This window comes from Trachurus trachurus, assembly GCF_905171665.1.
Source record: "Trachurus trachurus genome assembly, chromosome: 1".
Classification (NCBI taxonomy): domain Eukaryota; kingdom Metazoa; phylum Chordata; class Actinopteri; order Carangiformes; family Carangidae; genus Trachurus; species Trachurus trachurus.
Genome location: NC_139891.1, coordinates 4,993,045 through 5,019,414, shown reverse-complemented (window position 1 = coordinate 5,019,414; position 26,370 = coordinate 4,993,045). Strand labels below are relative to the sequence as shown.

Sequence of the window (26,370 nt, the reverse complement as noted above, 5' to 3'; positions counted from 1 at the left end):
AGGAAACCAAACTTTATTTAAAAAAGAAAACATAAATATACCTACAGGAATTAGAGACAAAAGAAAGAAGACCTTACACTTCATGAAATTGCATAATTCAGATCTGCTTCCAGTCAAAAGAATCATTTCAAATGTCGAGTGTGAAAGAGCAAAGAAGAGTTCAAACTGATGAATGTACAGATCATACTGTTCAAGAGCCAGAAACACACCAGCAGTCATCATGTTGTAACTCATGATTAAATCATTGTCTGAACAGCTTTCTGTCTGAACTGGCCACTCACTTCAACACATTTGGTTTCATTTAATTCAAACTAATTCAGAAATGACTTGTGCGACTTGTACAGTAGTAAATGTTAATCATGGCTTTGTTCAAAAACAAAGGTTTGCAACAATAATAAAACGTTTTTTTAATCAGTTCAGAGCATCTTCAACTTAGTTACTCAAATGTTCTGCCTCTTAGCACACATGTAAATACAAAATACTTGTACGTTTGTTTTGAACACATTGAGAGTTATGTTAACATTCACACAACAAGCATTCAGCTGCAAAGAAAATGTTAATGCTCTAATTCTCCAAGAGGATTTAAAATAAGACTCAAACTCAAAAAGGCTCAGGATCACCATTACCAATGCTGTTGTTAGGAAGTACACCATGTTCGACTCAAAGCCTAAGTCTTGTGAAATAATTACTGGAGAGAGATAAGTAGAAATCATGTACTGTGGCAGCGGAAATGAAGATCTGGGTTAAAAAAACAAAACAAAAAAATGTTTTACTCTTAAATCCAAACTTTCATGTGTCAGTTAACAGTCCAGCCAATACTGCAGATTGCACACAAGGAACCAGTGCGAAGTGGGCACTTCCTTTAAGACTCACACATACACACACACCAACGACCACCAAAGGAGCAAGTGTGGAAAGTTTTCAGGTTTTTCCTCAAGGTCCATCGAGCCCGTCGAGAAGAGTCCATGTCTGTGGGTTCCCATTGTTCAGTTCACAGGAGAGAGGGGGTGAGAGATCAACACAGCTGACAGAAAGAACAACTGAGGGTTGCACTGGTTTGTGTTTGTAAGTATGTGTACAAGTCCACACGCACAGAAAATACAATGTGTATGTCCATCTGAAGGGAGGTGAAGCCTGGGCCGGCAGGGGGGTGGGGTCTCAGGAGATGGTGGAGAACTCTTTGAGCAGGACGTCCTGGCTCAGTGTGTTCAAGGAGACATTCTTCCTCACATTCAGACTGATGGAGCGCACCTGAGGACACACAATTATCACAGGTTCAAGAGGATGACATGGTTTAATCCCACTCCAGTCAATCTCAGCACATCTCCTCACACTGAGGGCCCAAACATCAATTCACCTGTGGCTTTTGATTAAAGGGATAGTTCAACATTTTGGCAAATTGGCCCATTGCCATAATCCCTATAGTCTATACTCTAGGAGTAGGTTCGTTACCTTTAATTGTCGGTGCAAGCTATTTTTAGATCGGCGGAGCAGAGCTGCAAGCTGCTCAGAGCTACGCTACGGAGGTTAATGGGATTTCTTGGTTTCCTCATCAAACTCATCAAATACACAATCCAACAACTCCAAAACGCTCCCGTTGAGTAGTTTTCGAGGCAAATACAGAGACTGCTTGCCGAAAAGCTGCCCCCGACAGGAACGCGCATCAGCAGTTTTGCATGAATTTACCTCGAAAACAACTCAACAACGTAACGTTCCATCATTATCTCATAGCGTGGTGAATGTGCAGGTCAAAGGTGACAAATCTACTCCTTAGTCATTTTTAAAACTATAATTTGCTGCACAAACAGCTCTGTTTTGGCAAATTTTCCCATTGCCATAATCCCTATAGTCTAAGGAGTAGATTCGTCACCTTTAATTGTTGGTGTAAGATGTTTTTAGAATGGCGGAGCTACGCTACAGAGGCAAATGGGATTTCTTGGTTTCCCTCATCAAACTCATCAAATACACAATCCAACAACTCCAAAACGCTCTGGTGGACAAGTTGTGAGCTGCACATTCACCACGCTATGAGATAATGATGTTGACGTTACGTTGTTGAGTTGTTTTCGAGGTAAATTCATGCAAAACCGCTGATGCGCGTTCCTGTCGGGGGCAGCTTTTCGGCAAGCAGTCTCTGTATTTGCCTCGAAAACTACTCAACGGGAGCGTTTTGGAGTTGTTGGATTGTGTATTTGATGAGTTTGATGAGGGAAACCAAGAAGTCCCATTTGCCTCTGTAGCTTAGCTCTGAGCAGCTTGCAGCTCTGCTCCGCCGATCTAAAAATAGCTTGCACCGACAATTAAAGGTAACGAACCTACTCCTAGAGTATAGACTATAGGGATTATGGCAATGGGAAAATTTGCCAAAATGTTGAACTATCCCTTTAATATAAGACCCTCTGACACTGAATGTGTTTTGTTTGCTCCATCCAAATCACAGGAAATTTACAAATGAAAGCTCATTCTGACCATTTTTAATCAATTTCTATTTTTGCCTTCTACTAGGGGACTTCTACTTTCACATGGAAATTGTCTGATGTCACTCTTGTCTGCAGGTTGTTTCAAATGGACCTACGCTACAAACATAGAGGTCAATTCTAATGAGTTTTATTATGGGAAGTAAAGGATGTGACATTTCTAGAGGTTTGGTTTGATGCTGTTTGCATCTATGTTGAACCCTCTTTATTCATCTTTGTCTAATAAGGCATTTGCTTACAATAAAAACATGTTACATGGATTGAATATCTCTTTAAAGATGACACACCTTTAATTTCAATATACTGTCCCTATAGTTCCTATAACAAGTTTAATAACTTGTGCTTCCCTGTTATCTCTAGAGTTTATGAGGGCTTTATTATTTTGAAAATGGTGAAACCCCAGCACATCAGTAGCAGAGAGAAGCTGAAAAAGATTACATTTTAATTTTTAAAACTATAATTTGCACAATAAACACTGTAGCTTAACAGCTCTGTGTGTTTTTACTCAACCAAAGAGGCTTGCACTTAGAAAACTGGACTCTGTTCACTGTCAGAAGAAGCTTTTCCTCAGCTGTCAACTTAAAGACCTCGTTTACACTAAACTGCAGTGGTCAGCGTCAAACACAACCTCCGTCAGTTGCGTGGGGACAGAGAATCTGGCTAAGAGCCATCGTGCCCCTTTAAAAGAAGTGTCCTCTAGAGCTGTGAGGTCGACTCAGTGCAGTGTGACGCAGTGGGCTGGATCCGTTTGGGAGGAACCTGAGACTTGGCAGCTAGTGTTGTATGTAGTACTCGAGACCACATTTTCAAGGTCTTGGTCTTGTCGTAGAATCAACTAAATTTTGGTCTTGGTCAAACTGAACTCGGGACCAGTCAAGACCACAGCTGCAGTGACATCTTTTTTTTTAAACCTCAAAATGTCTCTGTCACTTGATCACTTTGGTTTATGCCATGTAACAATATGTTTCCTTATGTAACCATCTGAAAAACCTGGTTGCACTAGTGTCAAAAGTGGTAGTCTTAAGCAGGTTCTGTGTTGCTGTGTTATTCTGTTCAGTCCAAACTTTGTCTCAATTAAATATGGTGCAGATTTTATAACACATTATATTTTCTTTTTAGCTGAGGAATTATGTAAATGTCAAGCCACGTGATTATTATGAGCATTGATACTGAATATAGCAATAGTCTTGAAAATGGTCTCGCATTGGTCTGGTCTTGGTCTTGGTCTTGACTCGGGTTAGGTGGTCTTGACTATTAGGAGCACACATAACGTCCCCCTCCCCAACACCCACAATGCACTGCTGTTCATCCTACCAGCTCCTTGAAGAAGGCAGCCTCTTTGGGCTGCTCCGAGTATCTCTCAAACTGGTCCAGACCATCCTGGAGCTTGAGGGTCAGCGTGTCATAGTTGGATCGTACCACCTCCAACACCTGACGGGAAAACAGCAGAGAAGAGGAAACGAGCTGACACTCAACTCCATATCACACTGATGCTGCTGCATCTTGAAACACCAAAACAGTGAAATATTAATCAGGGATTAATACTTTATTACAACATTTTTATTCATGAGATCATGTGGATGATGTGGTTGCGACAGTGTACAGTATCGTGGGATTTGGGAACCTCTCTGAGTTATTTCCACTGTCTGCTCATTGTGAGATCAACTGGTTTCTGAGATTCATTGGTCAAAGAGGGAAGTTTTTGTCTCTGGTTTATTAAGTCCTGGACACCTTTGCACCAAAGGGTCACTTAAGAAAAGAATCTCTCATCATTGTGAGGTCAGGGTTCAAATACAATCAAGAAGCACATGTATAATACAGTATAGTGTGTGTGTGCTATGCTCATAAGTGCACAAAACACACAGAGATAAGAGGATGGGCTGGAATCAGAGGTAATTATGCAGATTCTCCACCTTGCACCTTTGCCATTCCACCGTTCAGCCATGAAACAGCCACCGACGAGACCTTTTCTATTATTGTATTAATGCGCCTGCATCGCTCCACACAGCATGCAACACTCACAGCGAGATGCATGAGCCGCATTTTGTCATGCCTCCCACAGAGGCTCTATAAACACACACACACGCACAGTCACACACGCGCTCTTCTCAAACACTTCCTGTTTTTATCCACAGGAAAACCAATGTTAATTTACATCTCATTGCATTTATGCATGCACAACACACACATAAATTCTCCTTCAGTCCAGGCAGTATACTGTTAATACAGCCGAATCAGTATTAACAGAGGGTTGGGACTGGGAGCACCAAAACATTTTTCTTGTGTTTAATTTTCTCTGATAAATCTACAGCTGTGCTCCTGGAAGAAAAAAAAAGTGCTGTTGTTTTTATTCAACCTCTGATGGTACACTGATGAAAAATTCATACCCATATCTCTCCCCCTCTCTACGCCTCTTTCTCCCTCACAGCTCTCCATCACCCTCCCCTGCTCTGTGGAGACGTAGAGGCAGGTTTGAGTTGTTAAAGTTAGTTCCTCAATGGGGACAGAAGAGAAGGAGGGAAAGGCGGAGGAAGCGTGAGCTCTGACAAACAGGTCAAAGCAAATAAAAACACCAGATAAAGGAAGGGTAAATGAATAATCTCAGAAACGCTTTCATCATATGTTCTTTCAGAGCGCCGTCTCTCCGCATCGCCAGGCGGATATGATTATGTGCAGGGGGTTGTCACCGTGTTTATCTAGAAGCGTGGATGTAAAAGCAGCTCTTGTGTGCTGGAGTGTTTCGCCTCTCACATTGTTCACAGAGACAGACAGATTATTTTAATTCACTGTGTTTCTAGAGGTCATCCATCATCTGGTGTCACTTCCTGGGATGAAGACACTCCAGGAGGGAGGAGTGCTGCTCATCAATGGGTTTTAGTAAGCATGCATGCTTATTGTTGAGTTAAATTATATATATAATATAAGCATGGAATACAAAAGCAGGGCTCCAGACTGCCCCTAAGATTTGAGACAGTGGGAAGTAAATTTTTCATCTAAATGGCGCATGTGCTACCAGTACATTTGCCACTGGTGAAACATGGAAGAGATGACTCAAAGAATGTGGAATCTGTCATCACAGGTGACGGCCCAATGTGTGTGAGCATCATGAATGAAAAGGAAAGGTGAGTATTGGCTTTGCAAGGTTTATGGTGTGCGCCCCTAAAGTTTTTTGCTTTCGCCCCTCAAATTTAAGTCAGGCAGCCTTGAAAGGTGTGTGTGTGTGTTTTTTTTTTTTAAATGGGAGAGGAAAACTTCATTTGCCCTTTGCCACTTCGTAGAAAACTTTACATGCACAAAAAGCTGTTCTTGTTCTCTCCTTCTCTTTGCCCTTTTATGATAATAGCACTGTTTTATTCAGAGGGAAGATGTATCTTTCCTTGTCTTGTCCGTTCTCTCCTGCAGTTTTTCAGGACTTGACCACGACTCAAGTCTTAAAAGTTTCAAAACAACAGCATTTTATCTCTAACCATAAAAATAACTGCTGGTTACTTACATCTAACATTCACATTTTGAAAATACACATAATGCAAGAAATTGATACCACTTCACAATACAGACCGTGTTTTTGATCTCGACCTAATGATCATTCATCTACATTTCTTTCATATTAAAGCCATATTGTGATTAGTCTACAATAAAACTGCCAACCAATAAAGACAGCTGTTCTTTGAAGGCCTCCTGTGATACTGAGCATCAAGTCTTAGTGAAGAGGAGAGTTACAGGGTTAAGACACTAAGCTTCCACAGCTGCAATGTGATGTGTATATTGATCGTCTCTCCTTCCATGTGATAAAGAAATTGGAAATAAATAAATCTGGACTGGAGATAAATCTGGCTTCATATACTGACGCTGATCCCAGTCAATACAGAGGAATGTGTTGGATAACACTACCTGGCACAACGGCTCAAGAAAGTATTCACATTTGAGATGGTTCATGTAATTTTAATTTGACATGATGAATACGTACGAACAATTGCGTGTTGAGAAAATTAAACTATAGCTGAACTAAGCTTCTTTTTTTAAAACACCGGGACAATAAATTAGTTCCTTTCCTCGCCACAAAGACAAAGCAAACAGGACTGAACTCAAATGAAAGAAAAATACAAAAAGAGAGAGTTGAGCTATCCTGTATTTAAGCAGATGTGACAGGAGGCAGTGAAGCTCCTGTCCTCATCATTTAGAGAATCTGACCAGCTCTCATCGTGGCTGCCACTTAAATCCTTCCACATCATTTCACTCAGTTAGGAACCTTTCCGACATCCCTGGTAAATGTCTGTGCCAAGTCCTGTCAAGGCATTATTGAGACAGTGTCCATGAGAATGGGACAGGCAGACAATCTGAAAGCGGCAGTCCTCTGGCTCTGGCCGTCGCCGGCACAGAGACATTAAAAAAAAAAGAGAGAAAAAAAAGCACATATGAAACAACTGGCAGCTCACCGACTGACACTGAAGCCAACTCCTGCCTTCCCCCTTTGTTGTGAATAAATCTAGCAGATAAAAGCAGAGAGGTAATTGGGGAATATAATGACCAAATCCATCACTCTGTTATCAGCTTGTTAAAAAAGGGATTCCCGGCCGTTTTCCTGCCCTCACTGATTTGACAGAAAGAATAAAGTCTTAAATGGAGCTCACAATTTTCTAATCAGTTCCACTTCCCCCCAGGCCAGACTCACCGTTTTCCACCAATAATGAAGGAATAAGTCAGCTTTCAAAAGCTGTCCAGTTGCTTAATGACTCAATTCACACTGTTTGTTTTGCAGTGAAACTCTTTTTGCATGTATAAATAGCTTTTACTTCTACAGGACCAAGTGAGAGAGAGACAAACTGTGATATTTGGAGTCTTCTACAACTATAATAAATCAAACTTTCCTTTTAGAGAAATGTTTCCTTTAAACGCACAGTAAGAGGAGAATACTATCTTTGTTTAGCTGACATGTTTACAAGGTGCTGCATTTTTAAACAACCAAGATGAGTGTCACCATCAGTGTTAAAATATTTGTTGTGAATTTTGTTGTGTGCAATGAATCAGCCCTGATTAGTTTGAAGCCTAGTGGTGTGTGTGAGATAACGTCGTCTCTTCTAGGTGTCTCATCACAGTAACCCATGTCTGAGTCATTCATCTCTGCCACAGAGCCCTTACTCCTTCTTGATGAATAGGCATTCTTTCAAAATAAAATGCAGCGAGGCCCTTCTCAAACACTCCAGAGTCCTGAATGTTTCCCTCTGTGCTGTAAAATATTTATAAGATTTTCCTTTGAAATCACAGGAGCGACGTTTCAGGAGAGTTCAACCCAAAAGGCCCTGAGATGCTGCTTAAGTTCATTTTTATTTATAAGCAACTTGTAGGTGGAGTGTTAGTGGAGGTTGCTGTGTTGTGTTGTGTTGTGCTGTGTTGTGTTTACCTGCTCCTCTGACAGCTGGGAGATGTGGTTCACGGCGGCGTACGACTCAATCTTGGGGTTAAAATGGTTGATGATGGCTCTTTAAGACAAAAACACAAGCACACACACTAAATTGAGACAGTATGGATATCTTTCTCAGTTGCAACAGATGCACTGTACTGTATACTGAAAAAGGTTTCTCCCCTGATCAATCCCTCTGCTCACGTGACTTTGTATTATAGTTTTTTTATTTCCATATATGAATTACTGCAATATTGTCTGGTCTGCAATTTATCCAATTTACCTGAACAAATTACTGTTAATCCAGAAAAGATTTCTAAGAACGATCTCTCGGTCTAGTAGACTAGAACCATCTGCACCCCTTTTCATGAAATATTCAATATTGCCCATTCACAAACTTAACATCTTCCTTATGTTTGTGCATAAGTTTATCAACACTAAACAAAATCTTCCTGACACTTTTCAACATTTTTTTTACTCTTTCATCTGTCGAACATCTGGGCATCAATTTAATATCACATTTAGAGGTCCAAAACTCTGGAATGGTTTAGATGTGTTTCTGAGGTCAACATCATCTTTCACATCCTTTAGAAAGTTACTGAAAAAACACCGTATGTCATAACCTTCAGTGTTATTTTCCTGATGTTAATTATGCATCCATCTTCCTTTATTTTGTTGTTTATGTTTTATAGTTTTTCTATGTTGCACTGTACATTTCTATTGTTTATCTTGAGTTTCATGTTATTCTTAGATGATGGGAGTGGAACTTTGTACAAGCCTTCCAGGCTTCGTTCCCTCCTTGCACTGTTTTTTTTAACTTGAGCTAATAAATCAATCAAATCAAATCTATTAAATCAAATCAAATCACACTACACTGGCAAAAGTATGTGGACGCACTGCTCAGCCCGGCAGCTGACGAGCAAAGTTTGAAATGATTACGATATGAGTGAGAGACGACCTGCTTAACACCAAGACTCATTTCTATTCATTCCTATTCAAATCTGTCTCAGCACCTCCCTTATATTGTGGGAGTACATCAGGGGATTTCAGATGTAAATTCAGAGACAGTCTTCTCCAGCATCAGCAATCATTCCTGAGAAATAAACTGCTTTGTAGCACAAATATAAGTTGATGCAATAAGCACAGCTGTGAGATGAAGTGTGTTATTTAGTACGAGGTTAGAGAGCAAAATATATCAAATAAATTACAGCGACAAAAATGCAGAGAGTTCTCCGTTGTGATAATCCAGCTGTCATTTCTGTGTGGGAAGTCAGTGTACGGAGGAGAGAGGTAATGCGAGTGAAATGGAATTGGTTCCTTCATTTCAGTCAATTTCAACACACTTTATACCTCTCCGTCTTAATTCCCTTATTCATCTAAGCCTTCAAATATTTATTCCATCAGTCTCTTTCTCTCTGCCTTCCCCTCGACCCCAGTGACTGCCTATTAAACCAGTGACGTCTCCTCCACCAGGAGACCAAGTTAAGTGTCTGAGTCCACAGGGAGCGCCCCGATCATGCGGGAGCCCTCGGGGGCCTCCAATCTAGGGGTGACCTCAGAGGATCATCTCCTCAGAGAAGATGGGAGAGGAAAAGGACAAATTACATGGGAAAATGTTTCAGGGGAGAGGAAGTACAGTATGTGTGAGGAGCAGGGTTTGGGTGAAGGAGATAAAGGCTTAAAAAATTATCAAATAGTGGGACCTGGGGGACAGAAATGGGGATGGAGAACCTGAATCACACTTCCAAAGACTTCATTTACTTCATTTTGACCTTTTCACATCATAGTCTAGTGTGTGTGTGTGTGTGTGTGTGTGTGTGTGTGTGTGTGTGTGTGTGTGTGTGTGTGTGTGTGTGTGTGTGTGTGTGTGTGTGTGTGTGTGTGTGTGTGTGTGCATATCTTTACCGAACGTTGACGAGGGCATGCGTGACTTTGCTGGCTGCCTCCTTCCACTGGCCCGTATTGGTTGATACTCTCAAAACTGGAAAGCGTATAATAAAACAGACAGAATTAGACACAGTCAAACACACGTCTTCTCACCTCTTAGGTTCAAAGCTAAAATTGACAATTGTTTTAATTGTCAATTAATTCACAAATTAATTGATTGGTTGATTGATTGTTGTTTGATTAACTGCAGGGAGATGATGAATGTCCAACAGAGGTTCCAAAGGCAAAAGGTTGTTTTATCCAAGAAATAGTCCAAAATCCAAAAGAGACAATCAATTCATCTTGACATAAAATAAGAGAAAGCAACAAATCCACAAAACTGAGACTAGAGAATGTTTGGTATTTTTGTTTGATATCAAATGGTGTTCTGTCAAGCCGCTACAATAAATTTTCCTTTACCTTCACTGATCTTATATTAGAGACAGACTTCTTGTTGTTTTTATTTTTCACCCCACTCTTTAGTCCAAGATTCCCTTTTAGCTCTGCTTTTGGTCTCCACCAGCTCCTATGATCTGCCTCTACCGCTGCTTTAAGTCCCACCGTGTTCACCAGGCACTCGCTAACTGCATCTGTCTGTTGTTTGGTCTTGAGCGAATAGTGTACACTCACTTTTCAGAGCTTTTTAGCTGTAAACAGCTGCAGTCGACAGTTACGACAACAGTGAGAGTGAATCAAAAATGATTAAATAAAGTTGAAGCCAAAAGAGATGAAAGAGGCCAAACAGCTCTGGGGAACTACAGAGTCTGTGATGCATCTGCTACTGCGAGTGATCCCTTTTGTATCCGGCAGTTATTTTATCAGTTTTTATAATGAGCACATATCCTCTTCAAACAGCAGCTGTGATTTCAGCTTCAGTCAGGTAAAATCTGCAGATTCTGCTGACGTACCCATACAGTAGAGGTTGTCGAAGACCTGGTGCATTCGGACAATTTCGTAGTACAGCTCGTCGTAACTGTTGGAGGTGGGCAGGAACGTGTCGCCGTACGTTATGAACATGTTGAACAGGTTCACTACCTGGATGACGAGACACACATCAAGTCTGACACTCAGCCTCAAACAGAGAAGAACCAACAGAAGAAAAACAAACTAAAAGAGGAGACCTAAAGGAAAACGAAATCCACACAACATCAGCTTTTGACACACTGGAAAAAAAAAGCAAACTCATGAAAGTATTTAAACTACAGTGTGTGATTTCAGACATACGCACAGCTGGACTAACTGCTGCAGCATCTGGTTCACCTCTTACTACAAGAAAATACACATCTGTACAGTAAAATCTGTGTGAAGATCATTTCCAGTGTGGGCTGTACTGTGCTCCTGTATGTCAGTAGGTGTGGTGTCTCTCACCAGTAAGGCCAGATGAAAGATGTTGTGCTTGCCCAGCAGCGTGGTCTCATTTGACAGCAGGAACTTCAGCAGGTTGATGAGAGCTGTGCAGAGGGAGACATGTTCACATTAATGAAATAATCTGGAGTGCTGACAGTCATCTACCGCCACACGCATATGGCAGCAGTCAGCTTTCCTCACTGTGCATTTTTATTAAGGTAGATAATGGGAACACAGGAGGGGGGGAACCTTTCAACACCGATTCAAGTCCTTTCCCAAGCTCTTACTGAGGAAAAACAACCCCCGAAAGAAGAATCGCAATGTGTACAAACGAAAAACAAAAGCTTTTAACAAGCCGTAACACAAGCTGGCACAACAACGCAAACATCCATTGCTTTAATTTGGCTCTTTTTTTTTTCTCCAGTCTTATTTCATGGTATGCTATTATCACCACCAGGAGGAGAGGGTCGGCGTTATCCAGGGAATTAAGCAGATTATTGGTCTGCTAAGAGAAATGTGTATTCTAATGAGACACGGTATGATGGGGCCATTACAAGCTGAAATGTTATCCTACTGCATGTTGACCAGACTGAAAACAAGGCCACCAGGATGGATTGCGCTTTCTTTAGAGACTCATTAACAAATCTCAATGATGCAATACATTTCCAAAACAACGGGCCCAACGGCTTCATCAAGAAATCAGGTTTGTTTTGAAAAAGCGGCTACTGTTTACTCGGCTCACGAGGTGATACCCAGCAAAACAAAAAGCGCTTTAAACGATTTAAATCATGCATGGTGTCGCGTGGCGTCTTGAAACTTCATTTGAGAGAATGAATTTTTAACACGTCCTGTCACAAAACATTCCAAAACATGATTTATTTAATACTGTTAACATCAATCGTCAGTCTGCCAGCGGCACAGCTTTGTTTATTAAAGATGACAACTACTCCTGAGTAAACAGAGGAATCTTTACCTGACCACAGCTCCCTCCAGGTGTAGTGTAATCTGATCCTGCATTTCTTCTGGTAGCACAGAAGTTTGTGGATAATCTGCACACAGCGCCTGCACATGGATAAAAAGATTTTTTTTTAATATGGGGTCAACAATACTGGACAGTGTGAGACAATAATAATAAAAATGTGTATGTGTAGTGTGTGTGTGTGCCCTCACAAATATAAATCCATGGGGAAATCCTTCATCATATGAGTGACAATGAACTCCACCATCAGGTCTAAACGCAGTGGAACAGGAGAGAGGGGAAGATACATCACATTTACTGCATAAGACATAAGACTCTTTACTGATCTCACATGTGGGAAATTCTCTTGTAACAGTAGAAAAGAGTTCAGGATGTGTAAAGAAATAAGGAATAAAATAAAGGATTTACTATGTACAATAATATAAATATAATGTATAAAAAATAAAGATATGTACTGTTATGTAGAAAAATATTTAAAGGGACAACGAGGAGTTTGTATTTGGTTATAAAAAAGTCTCACATTAATGTGGATGGGTCTACGCTACCCACACTTGTTAATGGCTCCATTTTCGATAAATATATCGTTCTGTCTCTATCGTTATTTTGTTATTTTAATTAATGGTGGAAACGCTGGGCGAGCCGACCAGCGTTTCCTTACTTTCGGTTTCACGGACGCTCCCCGGCGGGTCATGAGAATAACGCCGCCGAATCGCCGTTTATGGTCGGAACTACGGCGGTATCTGATCATCTTCGAACCTCTGACTTTAATTCTTGATGAATGAAAACATTCTTGGCAAGACGTCCGTCTTTCGCCGGTCCAAGAATTTCACGGTGCGCGCGGAGGCTCATGGTAAATGTAGTATGAAAACACTTTGCTTTCTAAAACTCCTCGTTGTCCCTTTAAGTAGAAAAACTATGTTGTTTGGTCAAAGATATTTCACAGTGTGGGTGGTCATGAAGAAGTATGGCTTGTATGAGTGAACAGGGTAAAAATACACAAGAATAAAAAAAAAAAACTTTATAAGCACAACTGCAGTTAACACATGGTGCAATAACAAGAAGAATAGAGCATCTTTCTAAAGAGCTGTGAAGCTAAATCAAACAAAGCTTTGCACGGGTCTCTATCCAGGAAGGAAAAAAAATGTGTCAATGATATTTATTGACATTGAGTGAAAAAGTTCCAGCCTGGAGTAGAGTTAGGAACTTGAATTAAAAGTAAATTACACTGTGTCGACATTTTTCAACTTCAAAATAATAACACTTGGTTTGCTGCCAACCCAGTTGCCATGGGAAATCACAAGGTGGATGCAGAGGGTATGGCCAACTAACTAGTCTGCAAAAATATCAGACATGAGTGCACACTAAACCACGGGTCTAAATGTTTCTCATACCTAGAACAGCACACACGAGCGGCCGAGAGGGGATGTTCTTGTCCATGGCTTTTTTTCTGTGTCTCATGGGCTGAAAAAGAAACAGGAGTCTGAGCTTGAAGGTTCATCACAGAACATTGTAAATAACATTTAAACAGAAGCTTTATGGCATAATGTTCACTCAATGCAAAACCTACAGAGCTTCCAGAACCAGTACCAAATGTATATAAATGAGAAAGTGTAAAAAAAATAACATTTTATTGATGGCAAAGAGCTGTTTTTTTTCTCGCCACTTCTCAGGTATTTAGAAGAATATACAGTATTAAACTTTTTATACAGTATTTAAATGCTGACAGCTGAAAGCACCTGCATACACTACACTTTATCATTTCACTTTCACTCACAACATTTAACTCACCATTCTGTGGAGATTGACTCTAAAATTCATATTGTCATCATGAAGAAAGGCATCGGCATATTGGTCCTGTCACACACACAGACACAGACAGTGTAAAGACAGTGTAACGACAGTGTGACAGATAGTCAGACTGTAGGAACAATATGGGAGGATTAGCTGCACATACCTCAGCTATGCAGGTGAGAATAATTAGGCACAGTCTGGCACTGTTGAGTCGATGTTCATCTGGAAACACATGAGACTCTTAACAGATAGGAAAATTATAACAAACAACTACAGATGGATAGAAGAGAAAAAAAAACTTTATTTGCTAATGGTGTTAGGAATAACTCAGTGTCAGAGACTATTTACCTTTAGTGTCCTGCATTACAATGGAGGCGTACTTGAGGAAGGTGATGAGGAGGTTGCTGGTCTGCAGGTTGGGATCCAGAGGCAGCTCTGGGTTGTTCATCACTACACAGCAAATGTACAGATAAAACTTCAGTCAAATATGAATCACTGCAGTTAAATTCTTGGCTATATTTAAGTCTTTTGGACAAAGAAGACAAACATTTAAATAAAGGGAGAGGATGTAATACTGTTAAACCAACAATAAACTGGAATTACTGCAAACCCTAAAACTCTGCCAACAAGTCTAATATCCACTGACATCCATGTCTGTCCAGACGCATAATATATGTGTTTAAGACTTTGGAGGAATTCAGTAAAAAAGTATAAAATGCATTTTTGGCAATTTCAAAAGCATCACATTGAGAGAACAACAAAAAAGTCAAATTCATATGTTTGGCCTACAGTATATGAAGCCAAAATATCATCACTCCACATCACTTGGTTTTATCATACTAGACATTTGTGTGTGTCACAAGTAGTGTATAAATTCATAAACTATGGACAAAAACATGTTTTGTGAGGTCACCATGACCTTTGGCGATCAAATTCTAATCAGTTCCTCCTCGAGGCACAGTGAACATCACATTCCTCAAACGGACATCTCTAAAAAACACAAACACCTCTGGCCACAGCTGTCCCAAGACTCATAAAAACTGGACAGTGAATCACGAGTCAGTTGTAAATAATAATGTCCCCAAAAAACTGAGTCTAAAGGTTAGAGTCTAATATCTAAAAGAGGTCATTTTTGGAAAGTGTTCATCCAAGCAGCGTTACAAAAAAAAGCATGTCTTTATCCCATTGCTGTAGATACTGTAGCTTGCCGTGTTGTCTAGACATGCATTTTCATCCATTTTAAAATCTCTGCACTCTGAAACATACATTTGTTTCATGGATAAATCATGAGCCGGTCATTTTCTATCTCCCTCCACATTCCCATGCCCCTTGTTTGTTTCCTTCAACCTCAGATCACTGCAGGCCCGATGGAAAAGAGGATTTCACACTGTCAAGAAACATGCCATCACATGGGGCAAGACGGTGGAAGGAAGAGGTATATACTCCTGACATGTGATTGCAGGCACATGTGTGTGTGTGTGTGTGGTCTGAGAAGAGGACCCTGTGAGTGCCGAGGCTCCCATGACAGCGAATAATGCACGCTGCATGTGAAACATTCATCTGTATTTGAAGCTAGAGGTTAATATTTTATATTGAAAATGGCTCTTAGGTTCGAAGCACTGGGAGGAAGAGCTCATCTGGGATCGGAACATGCACCTTTTAACGGTTACAGCGTGTGTGCATGCTAAATGAGCTGCTTTTCAATGTGCTGGCGACAACATGCGCCTACCACTTAACCTGAAGTGACAGCCATGCACTCACTTTCAAAAAGAGATTAGTAAGTACTTGGGATAGTGCAATAATCTCCTTATTAAACTGTAATAAACCTACATTATAAGTGGGTTTACATCAGCAACTCTTTTCTTTTCAGATAAACTTAAAAAGCGAGTGAATATTTGAAGAGCCTGCCGGTGTAGGTGCATGTGTGTGTGTGTGTCCAAGAGTCACAATGTTTGGGGGAGAGTTATCAAAAATGGATGTAGAAAGACTGTTGAGATAAAATAAGGGCAAAGACGCAGAGACCCGTGTTTCCTAAAAGTTTTAGAAAGCCTTGACTCCCATTTCCACCTATTTGGTGAATAGTTCCATTTTGCTTATGGGTGAGGAAGAGCTAAAAAAAGAACATCTGTAAACACAGAGAATTGACCAGATGAGTTTAAGGCCTTTCTGAGCCTGTAGAGGGGGAGAGGGGGAGCTTCAAAGCACTGAAGCATCTAGTAAAATCACAAATCCTCATTTCTTAGTGGGTTCTGCAGATTCACTTCCACTCATAAGGTTAAAGGGATACGCCCAAAAAAAAAATTTCGTGTCTTGCCTCACTCCCGAGTCCATGACAAGCAGATAGACACCACATCCTTTTGACTGTGAGTGCAGTAACAAGGGAGATACGGGCAGAGCTGGCGCACCGCTAATTAGCTTAGCTCAAACTCTGGAAGGGCATAGGTAGTGTTAGCCTGCCTCCACCTAAAGTCATCAGAGAAACTCTTCAGCAACTCTAAACGGTCCGGTGTGCTTGTTGTGACTCGTGTTTTTAATTGACTTTAATTTGCCCATAGGTGTGAGTGAAGAGTGTATGAGGTTTGTCTCTATGTTGGCCCTGTGATATACTAGTGACCTGTCCAGACTGAGTGTGCCCTCAGTCATCTGGGATTGGCTCCAGCCCCCATGACCCTGCATGGATAAGCAATATGTGGATGGATAGATGGATGACCCTGCAATTTCCTGTAGTCACCTATTTATAGTTTCACCTCTGTTCCTCCTTCGTGGAAAAAAAATCTAGTTTCACACAGTGACAGTGAATGCAGACCTTGAGAAACCACTGGGTAATATAGCTGACAATATATGTGCGCTTACTGAAGTAAATTATAAAAGCGTGTATGACTTACTGTCTAGGGAGGGTGGTGTTGTGCCAAGTGGTGTTGTGGGTGTCGTTGGTGTGGGGGTGGTAGGTGTGGTAGGAATGTCAATCTCAGGGTGGCTCTGTGGAAAGACAAAAAAAAAGAATAAATAAAAAATACATTAAATGTCATTAGCTGTGAATAAACTGTCCCTCGTGGGCAAGAGATAGTTCAACATTTTGGCAAATTGGCCCATTGCCATAATCCCTATAGTTACCTTTAATTGTCAGTGCAAGCTATTTGTAGAATGACGGAGCAGAGCCGCGAGCTGCGAGGTCTTGTAACGTTCTGTTATTATCTCATAGCGTGGTGAATGTACAGGTCACAACTTGTCCACCAGAGCGTTTTGGAGTTGTTAGATTGTCTATTTGATGAGTTTGACGAGAGAAACCAAGAAATCCCATTAGCCTCCGTAGCATAGCTCTGCTCCGCTGTTCTAAAAATAGCTTGCACTGACAATTAAAGGTAACGAACCTACTCCTAAGACTATAGGCATTATGGCAATGGGCCAATTTGCCAAAATGTTGAACTATCCCTTTAACAGATACCGACAAGAAGAGAGAGAGAGAAAGGAGTGTTTGCTTCTACAAGTGCAAAACCTTTACACAGAACAGTGCATTTCTTACCAGTTAGTTATTTAGCTTGGACCTAACCACAGTGGCCTGGGTCTGACCTGAGGCCCTTTGCTACATGTCATTCCCCCAGTCAGTCAGTGAGTCAGTAAGACTGTTTAAAGTATGGATGTCTCTGTGGGGATCAATAAAGTCAAAAGGAACAGACTGAACTGAATGATGGTGAAGTGACTCTGAGTGTCAGCAGCAGAAATGATACAGTGACTTTATGTTGGTGTTTCCTCAAAGGTGTGCTAGATGTCAGTGTCTACTGATAAACTAGCCCATGAACAGTCACAGATCCAAACATGAATAATGTCAAGAAGAAGTGATATCTGTCGTCTCTTTTCTACCCACTGTCCCCCAGTTTGTCCTCAACCATTATTTGATGTCAAATCACATCACAGATGTCATGACTGGTAAAAAGGTTAGGACAGAAGAGGAGAAAGCCAAATTTTCAAAGCCCCAAGTTGGAGGAGAAGAAAAGACAAACTGATGATTTTGGAAAACACGTCTGAAAAAAAAAATCCACAAGATAAAGCTCAATGCAGAAGATGTTTCTATGTATTAAAGGTGATGAAAAGTATGAGGGGAGAATGAGCTCCAGCTGGGCCTCTGTTAGAAACAGAGAGCAAGCGGTGCATCTTACCTGTGCTAATACAGTGATGAAGTTGCGGTTTAGGTGCACAGCCTCGTAGAGGGCCAGCAAAATCGCCTCATTTGTCCTTGAGATGAAAAAGAAGATGGTTTTCATTTTCATTTCAGATCTTCATCTGATCAGGGAACAGCCATGAGCTTTTAGGTAGTCAGACTCATGACACATGTGTAGGAGCAGTCTGGTAACTTCCAAGCATCAGCAAATCACTTTTTCCATATCACTAGTTAGAGCATTAAGCAAGCACGTACTGATAAATTATTAGCAAAGTTTCTTTACATTGGATTTAAATGCTGCTTAATGCAGAGATATTAACAATGTAAAACATCAGTGAGCATTGTTTATGGATACAAATAATTGGCCACGTTTTCATTACTGTTACCTCCAATCACTTAAACAATTTCAACACCCACTCCTGTCGTCACTGTCCCTCTCAAGAACTTTTAATACTGACTCTTAAATCTGGCAAACACAGCAGGGGTCAGAGACCTTGGAAGTAATGAAGACATGCTTTCCTATTTTCCAAAGTCAATTATTCCAACGTTCTCCTCACTGGTTTAACAATTAAGACCATCAGACAACTACGACTTATTCAGACCGATGCAGCACGGGTTCTTTATCACATTAGGAAAGAGCATATTACACCAGAGCTTAGGTCTTTGGTTTCCAATCCATTTAGAGTTCAATTTAAAGTTTTACTTATTGTCTATTAGTCACCAAATGGTCTGGGGCTTAATATATGTTGCCATGCGTGCTTGCTCTTAGTGTGATCTGTTGGGTCTCTGCAAAAAGAGAAGGTGTAGACCTTCTCTTCATAATTTACAAAGTGCCTTGAGGTAACTTATGCTGTGAATTGGTGCAACAAGTCAAATTCACCTGACTTGACTTCCATGTATATGAGCCAGCAGGTCTCTAAGATCAACAGGAGCCGGTCGGTTTAGGGTGCCCAGATATAAAACCGGGGTAAACAAGGTGAAATAACCTCCAGTCATTCCGCTGCCGGCTGCTGGAACCAGCTCCCAACAGACATCAAATCTGCCTGAACTATAACTGGCTTTAAAAAGAGGCTAAAAACTGCTCTGTTCTCCACTGCTTTCATATAATCTTTTAATCTCGTACTTCATTGAGATATTATCTACTTTGTAATTGTGTTTTCTTATCATGTTTTTTACTTTTATTTCCATGCTTCCTTTTATTTCTGCAAGCCATGACCATGACTGACCTCTGTGTACCATGTACAATGTGCTACACAAATAAACGGCCTTACTGTGTGGACACGCCATGAGCCAAGCAAGTCTGACTCTGGCCTGTGGCAGATTCAGCTTTTCTGAAGGCACCAGGAAGCTCTTATATACTGTAGCAACGCTTATAGCAAATCTATTTTCTTAATTTCTGCAACAGCAGGACCGATAGGCTTGAGCTTGTTGATATCACAATCTTAAACCATTTACCCCAAGGGCCTGTTTAATACTGGGTTGCAGAACCAATCTCTATTGCCCACCATCATATTAAGTTCATCTAAACTTTGAATTCATGCGGGAGCCTTAAAATATAACTAAGCCAACAGCATGAACAAAGAAGGCAACTGTAATAATAATCTCACTGAAAAGAGAACAATGCAATTAGTGATAACTAATGGGTAAGAGCTTAAATAACTTTGCACTTACTGTACGGAGAGTTTCTCATCAGCATCTGCTATAAACATACTGCCCACCTGTGGACAAGAGAAGGAAGGTCTTTACCAAAAATAAACATTAACGCATTCCTTAAACACAAAACGCGTGCTAATGGAAGAAATATGGATTTACGACATTTCTATTAAAATCTAAGTGAGAGTAAGATCTTACCATGCTGGTCAGGGTAGAGAAGAACCCACCCTGGTTTTCTTCCTCCTTGTCTTTGTACTGCCTGAGGGGGGGAAGAGAAAAACAAGATGAAAAAAGGCATGATGGACATGAAGGAGGAAGTAATGAAAAAGTGAAAGGAATGACAAATAAACTGAAGGCTAGAAAGGGCCACACAACAGCAGATGCAGAGATGGACATTAACATTCAAACGACAGCATTCGTAACCTAACACACATTTATTTACCCAACATCTGTCCCCTCCCTGCAGTTTATTATCTACGGAGCGTTCAGTTTATACACAAAAACAATGAACTGTGTAGAGCCGTCATCCATCACTTTGATGTGCCTGTCTTCTCACATAGACAGACAAGACCTCCTTCGCAAACAGCATTTTAATTTCCAAACCTTGCCTCATCCAAAAAACATTACCAAACTGCCAAAGAAAACTGTCAGATATAAATAACTAAAAGAATAAAGGGGCCTGATTTTTTTTTCCAGGAGAATAGAAATAGAACATTTGTGGGAGACATCAAACAAAACTGCTGATGCCAGAGGCCGCAGTGCACCATGCTGTGGATCATTATGAACACTTTTGGGGGGTTTTTGACACATGGACAGTTTTAGATCTCACCTGTTATACTCTGTCAATGCCTGGTGGACAACCATCCCCATTCCCTGCGGGAGAGAAAACGGCCAGTGATGCAATTAGACCTCCTAACATCAGACTGGCTATTTGATATTCAGCAAGAAAGGCGCATGACGTGACAAAACACTCACGTCTAACGTCGGCTCGTCGTCCACGATGGAGAGCTTCACGATGTACGGGTTCACAGACTACAGGAGAGAACAGAGGCATTTGTTTCTGTTAAACAGTTGACACAAATATTGACGTTAATGTGAATCATTTTGACTCTGAAAGGGCAATTCTCTGTCACGGCTGGAGGGGCTCGTTTTCTAGCATTTCACATATGAAATGATTAAGCTGATTAATGGAGAGATCGTCAGGCTAAAGATCTATATCATATTTCATGCACGATAAAATAACTCAACTGAAAAATGGATGCATCCACTTTTTCCAACTTAGTCTAGGGTTACAAACTGTTTGTCCAAGTAGGAAATGTTGAAAATCAAAAATACATTTCTGATTATTTAGCAATATTTATCATGATGTATAAATATGTTGACTGACACCGTGTCTTACATGTATTAATACAATAAACGCAAAGGGGGCTGCTTCTGTTGTTGCCCACTTTGTATATGGGTGCATCCAAAAACAAGTTCCTCATCCTTTGTTCCCCCTCCCACGCTGTCACTCTTATCCTTCCAGGAAATAGCTGGAGAGGGATGCGAATTGGAGGCCGTTTCAGAGAGCATGTAATGTAGGACAAGTGGCCCTGTGATAGCTGACATAACCCGAGTCAAAGCTTTCATCTACACACTGTACAAATTACATTCTGCTGCCGAGATAATAAGTCTCTCGACACCGAACTTCCATCAGCTTAAACTGTGATGTCATCACATGTTTCGCAAGCACAAAGGCACAAGGCATCGCTAACGGACACTTCACCGATCTGCCCTCTGGATCATGCAGGTTCAGGTTCCTGCAGTGCTGAGGAGTTTAGTACCGACAGTCATACCAGCTCTAATCAGGGAGGCTCACTAAGAATCATGTCCATTTACTGTTATGCCATGCTGGCTCTGTGTCAGACTTTCATGTTGTTACTACTAATACTTTATTGCAAAGCTTCTTGCCTTCACAAACTCTTTGCGATTTTGTACTTTGCATTTTTTTCCAGGTATATATTCACAAAGTAAATAACAAACCCCAGAGAAAACAGACAAACATATACACAAGGCAAATTGAGGACTTTCATGTTGTTTTTAGCCGTTACCATAACGTGCAGTTGTGTCATATTTACATATTTCTATCCACCACAGCTTTGCTTTAACTGTTGCGGAGAGTGGTGTGAAGAAAGGTCCTGTGGGGACTATAAAGTCTACCCAATTAATAATTAATCGTTTCACTTCATACTGCACCAATTTTAAAAATCGGAGGGCTTGGAGGGGGAAGAAAAATTCAACACCATCAGATTAAGGTCTTGACCTTTTATCACTCCCTCATTTCCCATGAGTAAGGTACAATCCTGAACTCAAAAGACCTCCCAGAAATGACGCAGCAGCACTGTACTGCCATACTAAAAAGAGAGACTGACTTCTATTGTTTCCTCTACTGGTGAGACCCAACAGCAGCACGTATATCAGTTTTAGTCATTGAGACAGCAGAGGTAAAGAGGGTTGGTCTTTGAAGTCAGTGGTTATGAGTGCTACAAGCCTGCCACTCAAAAGGCTATGTATATTTTTAACTGTATATAAAAAAAATTACACAAAAACACACAGGCATGGTAACCAGACAGCATATGTACACAACACACACCTCATATTTCCTGTAGTTGACCAGGAGGGCCAGAAGGACCACAGCGTCGTAACCATGCTGCCCTCTACTGGAGACGTCTGACAGAATCTGAGCGGGGAGTGAGAGAGCAGAGGTGACCACACTGTAGGGAAAAGGAACATCCCAGAAATACATTAGACATCGTCTTTCACTGAGCACCTACCTGTAGAATGGCTTCAAAGATGCTGTTGATCATCACATACTCCAGTATGGTGTTCTGACTAATATTGTCTGTTACCTGCAAACATGATTTCACATATTTCAGAGTGTTAAAGTTAAGAAGGACTACAAACATTCCCAAAGCCCATCACCACTTATTTCATGTTGCAGTTGCGATGTGCCCCGTCTCACCGTCACCAGACACAGCAGCAGTTTGAGACAAAGGCTTTTCAGACTCTCTGAGCCGTCTCCACAAAGAAGACTGTCCAGTCTCTCCATCAGGTCCTGCAGGAGGCAAAAACACAAGAATATGATGTGAATGAATACAAAAGAAAACTCTGGTTTAATTTTCCCCTTCATTGAATCGTTTTCACTGCTCATCTACCTTCATCCTCTGCTCAGCCTTGTCAAACCCCATGAGCATGTTGATGATGTCGAAGCCAGACGCCGACTTGTTCTTTTGGTGAACCCCGCGGAAAAGGGCACACAGAGTCTGGAAGCAAAGGGACAATACATTTCAATTACACTCAAGACAAGACAAGGACATTTGATTGCAGTTACGTCATACTGAAGACATGATGATGATGGCACACACGGGGCTGTGGTTACCTGCAGGGCATTGACCACTTTGATCTGATGCTCCTCTCCCAGAGCTTGAACACAGTGGTGAAACAGAGAGTTGATGTTGTCCTGAATGCGCTGAACTTCTTCCCCATCTACACTCTCCAACTTGGACTCCAGATACTCAAGGTTCACCTGCAACATGATGAACATACAGGGTTTACTTTGGTTCTCTACAAACATCTCATTAAAGTAAATGTAGGATGATGGCTCTGTAAGGTGTTGCTAAAATAATTCTGGTGAATACCATCAACATTTTGAAATGCTAATCTATACTCTCTTTATTCATACTCAAATTCCCCATACATTTCTGTTTGCACGTCTGCTGCAACTCCTTACACCCACAAAGTAGCATGAGAGATTTCCTGTTATGCTCAACACATCTCTAGTCTTTTTTTTTCTTTTCCTTTTTGCTGTACCTTCATGAGAAACAGTTCATCCCAGAAGCGAGGGTTGTTTTTGGCGGGGTCTTCTTTCTACAACAAAACAAACAGGATATTGTCACGGTTTAAACATATAATTTATCTAAATCTCCCCCACTGACTCTTCCATCGTAATACTCACCGCAAAAATCTCATCATACATCAGCACGACCTTCTCTTTCAAGGGTTTTTTGGAGGATGATGTCCTCCTGAGCAGCCCTGCCTTCTTCTCCACCTGAGACATGATTAAGTCTGAAAACAAAGATAAATGGTGTGAAAAATATGTAAACAACATTTTTAAAAAAACAAAAAAAAACAGTGTCCACATTCACAACATTACATGAACTAATATTTCACATTTTTTTAATCAAAACCGAAGAGTTGGTTCATCATTCTAAACCCTTTCTGACTCTCCCAACTGCCTGGGCATCTCTGTTCCAAGACCATTAATCCCCGAGGACGTAAATCTTTAGAAACAGGTCAAATAACAGGAAAAGAATTTACGTACTTGAGCAGCTGGACTCTGGTAGCAAAGGTTACTCAACTAGAAGTAGATAGTGTATTTGACTAGGAGCAATCAGTCATGCATTTAGTCTACAGGTGAGTTGTTTACAAAGGCAGCACATGGGATTAACTCAAAGTTCACCAATAAGGAGTGAACACATCAGTGCTGCTCAACGTTGTGGTGCTCTGTGTTATTATTATTTTTAGACAATAACTTTAATTCTGCAGCACAAGAAATTAAGATCCACTAAAATATTTATCAGTTGGATTATGTGACTGATGATTTTCATAGGGTTTCTTAGGTTTTGCTTGGAAGAGAGCCATCTCAGCAGTGAAGCCACATTTCCACATATTAATTCAGTCACAGATGAAAAACCTGAACGGCCAAATCATCAATAACTTTCACCTGTTGAAAGGCTTAGCTGTCTGTGACTGTTTCATTGGCTTATTTTGCTCAGACTGACAGAAAGGCAGTGTAGAAACAGAGCTACACACTGTTTACAGCTGGCCAGGTGAAACACCGTTAATGAAGCTAAACCGTTAGATTGGTTTAGCAGAGAGACCATGAATAATGAGCCTGGCTCCTCGGTGTGGTGGCTTAGACGCTGTTGGGGTTGCTAAATAATTATCAACTGACATTTGCTAAAACTAATGGCACATGATATAACTAACCTGCAGTGCAAACTGGGATGGGCTGCTAGCAGCTAGCTAGCTTCAGCTAACTGACCCGTCGCTTCATTGACAATAACTGTGTTTAGTGGGTAACGTTAAATAAAAGTCGGCAAGGTGTTCACGTTAATGTGCAGGTATTGTTCTCAACTCGTCACTCGATATGAACCTTATGAGCACAAAGGTCAACGAAGTGAAATGTTCACACCTCGCAGCTAAAGCTAACGCTAACCAGCTAATGTCTATCAGATAAATATGTGGACACTGATTTAACGTTAGCGTTTAAACGGTCTAATGTCTGGATGCGACTACTGACAACATTGCTGTGTGAAATTATCTAGATAGGACCCAATTTAGTCAAGGGCGTCATTTTTTTCTTACCTCAATTGAAGCTTTAAAATCTATGTCGTAAATGTAGTTCATGAATCCGAGTGACAACACTAGCTCCTGTTAGCATCCTGCTGCTGAGTGTCGCCTCCTGCTGGTCTTCATGGTCCTAGCGCCCCGCGGGTTACGGTCAGCTCGTTGGTGGTGTCTGAACTAGGCTACTCAGTCCGTTTAATCTCCTAATATCACATCTATACTCATACAAATATGCTAATAAAACTACACTCATAAAAATATTATATAATAAAACTACTGCTAACAAATAAGAGAGTTAATATTCATTAGATCCTCATGTCAGTGTGGTGGCTGCGAGAGAGGTAGGCTATAACCTATTTGGTGGTTAATTTACCATGGCTGATGTCATTTAAGATTTCAGATTTTTTTTTTTTTTTTTTTAATGGGAACAGTACATATTGATGGACATTGACATGTTAATATGTGGGATTATAGCCAAGTGGCTAATTTCCATCCCCAGTCCCATTGGCAGGTTGATGTTAGACATAAAAAACAATGACGATAAAAAGTAGGCTACAAGAGGCAGGACTAGGACAATAAAACACCTTGATATCTTACACGAAACATATATGAACGACATACATAAACCACCAGTTAACTGACCAAATGTCTTTTTTGAGTATAACACAGGTAGTGTCCAAAGTATGCAATCCAAGGACAAATCCACACAGCTCGTGTTCAGAAGCTGTGCATTAAAACAAGCTGTCAGGACTTCTGTACCTTTGTGATGTCACAACCACTCTCAGCTATGCCCCCCAAAACAGCCTGCCTGGACACAGCATCCACTTTTACAGTATTTACATTTTTTATTCAGTTTTTTGTACAAAAAGTATGTTACAATGATCTCTCTGTTGTTCTCTGACTTAAGCTCTGAACCATATGTTTGTTTAATGTTCTGTGTTGTGATTATTACTGTGTCTACTCTGTTGATAGCGAAGACAGACCTTCTTCAGTTTGTCATTGTGTCTCCTCTGGCAGCACATCCGTCTGTGATCAGTGGATGCCAGTGCTGCGTCTGCATCTCCATGGAGATACAGGCCTTGCGTGATGAGACTGTGTCATCAGTGGAAAGCCTTGTCATTTACAGGAGAGTTTTTGGCTTTGCCTGTGGATGTTTGACAGCAGCAGGCCTGAAAGTAAAGTGGTGTGTACTTTATATTCCCATTAACACTGGTGATTGAAAAATGGCTGATTCCGGCAGAGGAGAATT

The 26,370-nt window shown here is 40.8% G+C and overlaps 1 protein-coding gene across 1 annotated transcript; it reads right to left on the bottom strand.

Moving 5' to 3' along the window:
- Window positions 1-25,234, bottom strand: armh3 (armadillo like helical domain containing 3). The gene is made up of 26 exons (XM_083975179.1): window positions 25,140-25,234; window positions 23,728-23,837; window positions 23,583-23,639; window positions 23,152-23,298; window positions 22,928-23,035; window positions 22,735-22,827; window positions 22,547-22,621; window positions 22,366-22,452; window positions 20,709-20,765; window positions 20,563-20,606; window positions 19,932-19,992; window positions 19,752-19,798; window positions 18,079-18,154; window positions 16,807-16,900; window positions 14,270-14,371; window positions 14,085-14,143; window positions 13,919-13,984; window positions 13,522-13,591; window positions 12,322-12,382; window positions 12,125-12,213; window positions 11,173-11,255; window positions 10,713-10,839; window positions 9,784-9,859; window positions 7,879-7,957; window positions 3,792-3,908; window positions 1-1,251 (listed from the first exon to the last, which is right to left on the bottom strand). Exons 2-26 carry the CDS (start codon window positions 23,827-23,829, stop codon window positions 1,159-1,161), a joined length of 2,070 nt encoding a protein of 689 aa, XP_083831305.1. The 5' UTR covers window positions 23,830-23,837; window positions 25,140-25,234; the 3' UTR covers window positions 1-1,158.
- Between the last annotated feature and the right edge of the window lie 1,136 nt (window positions 25,235-26,370).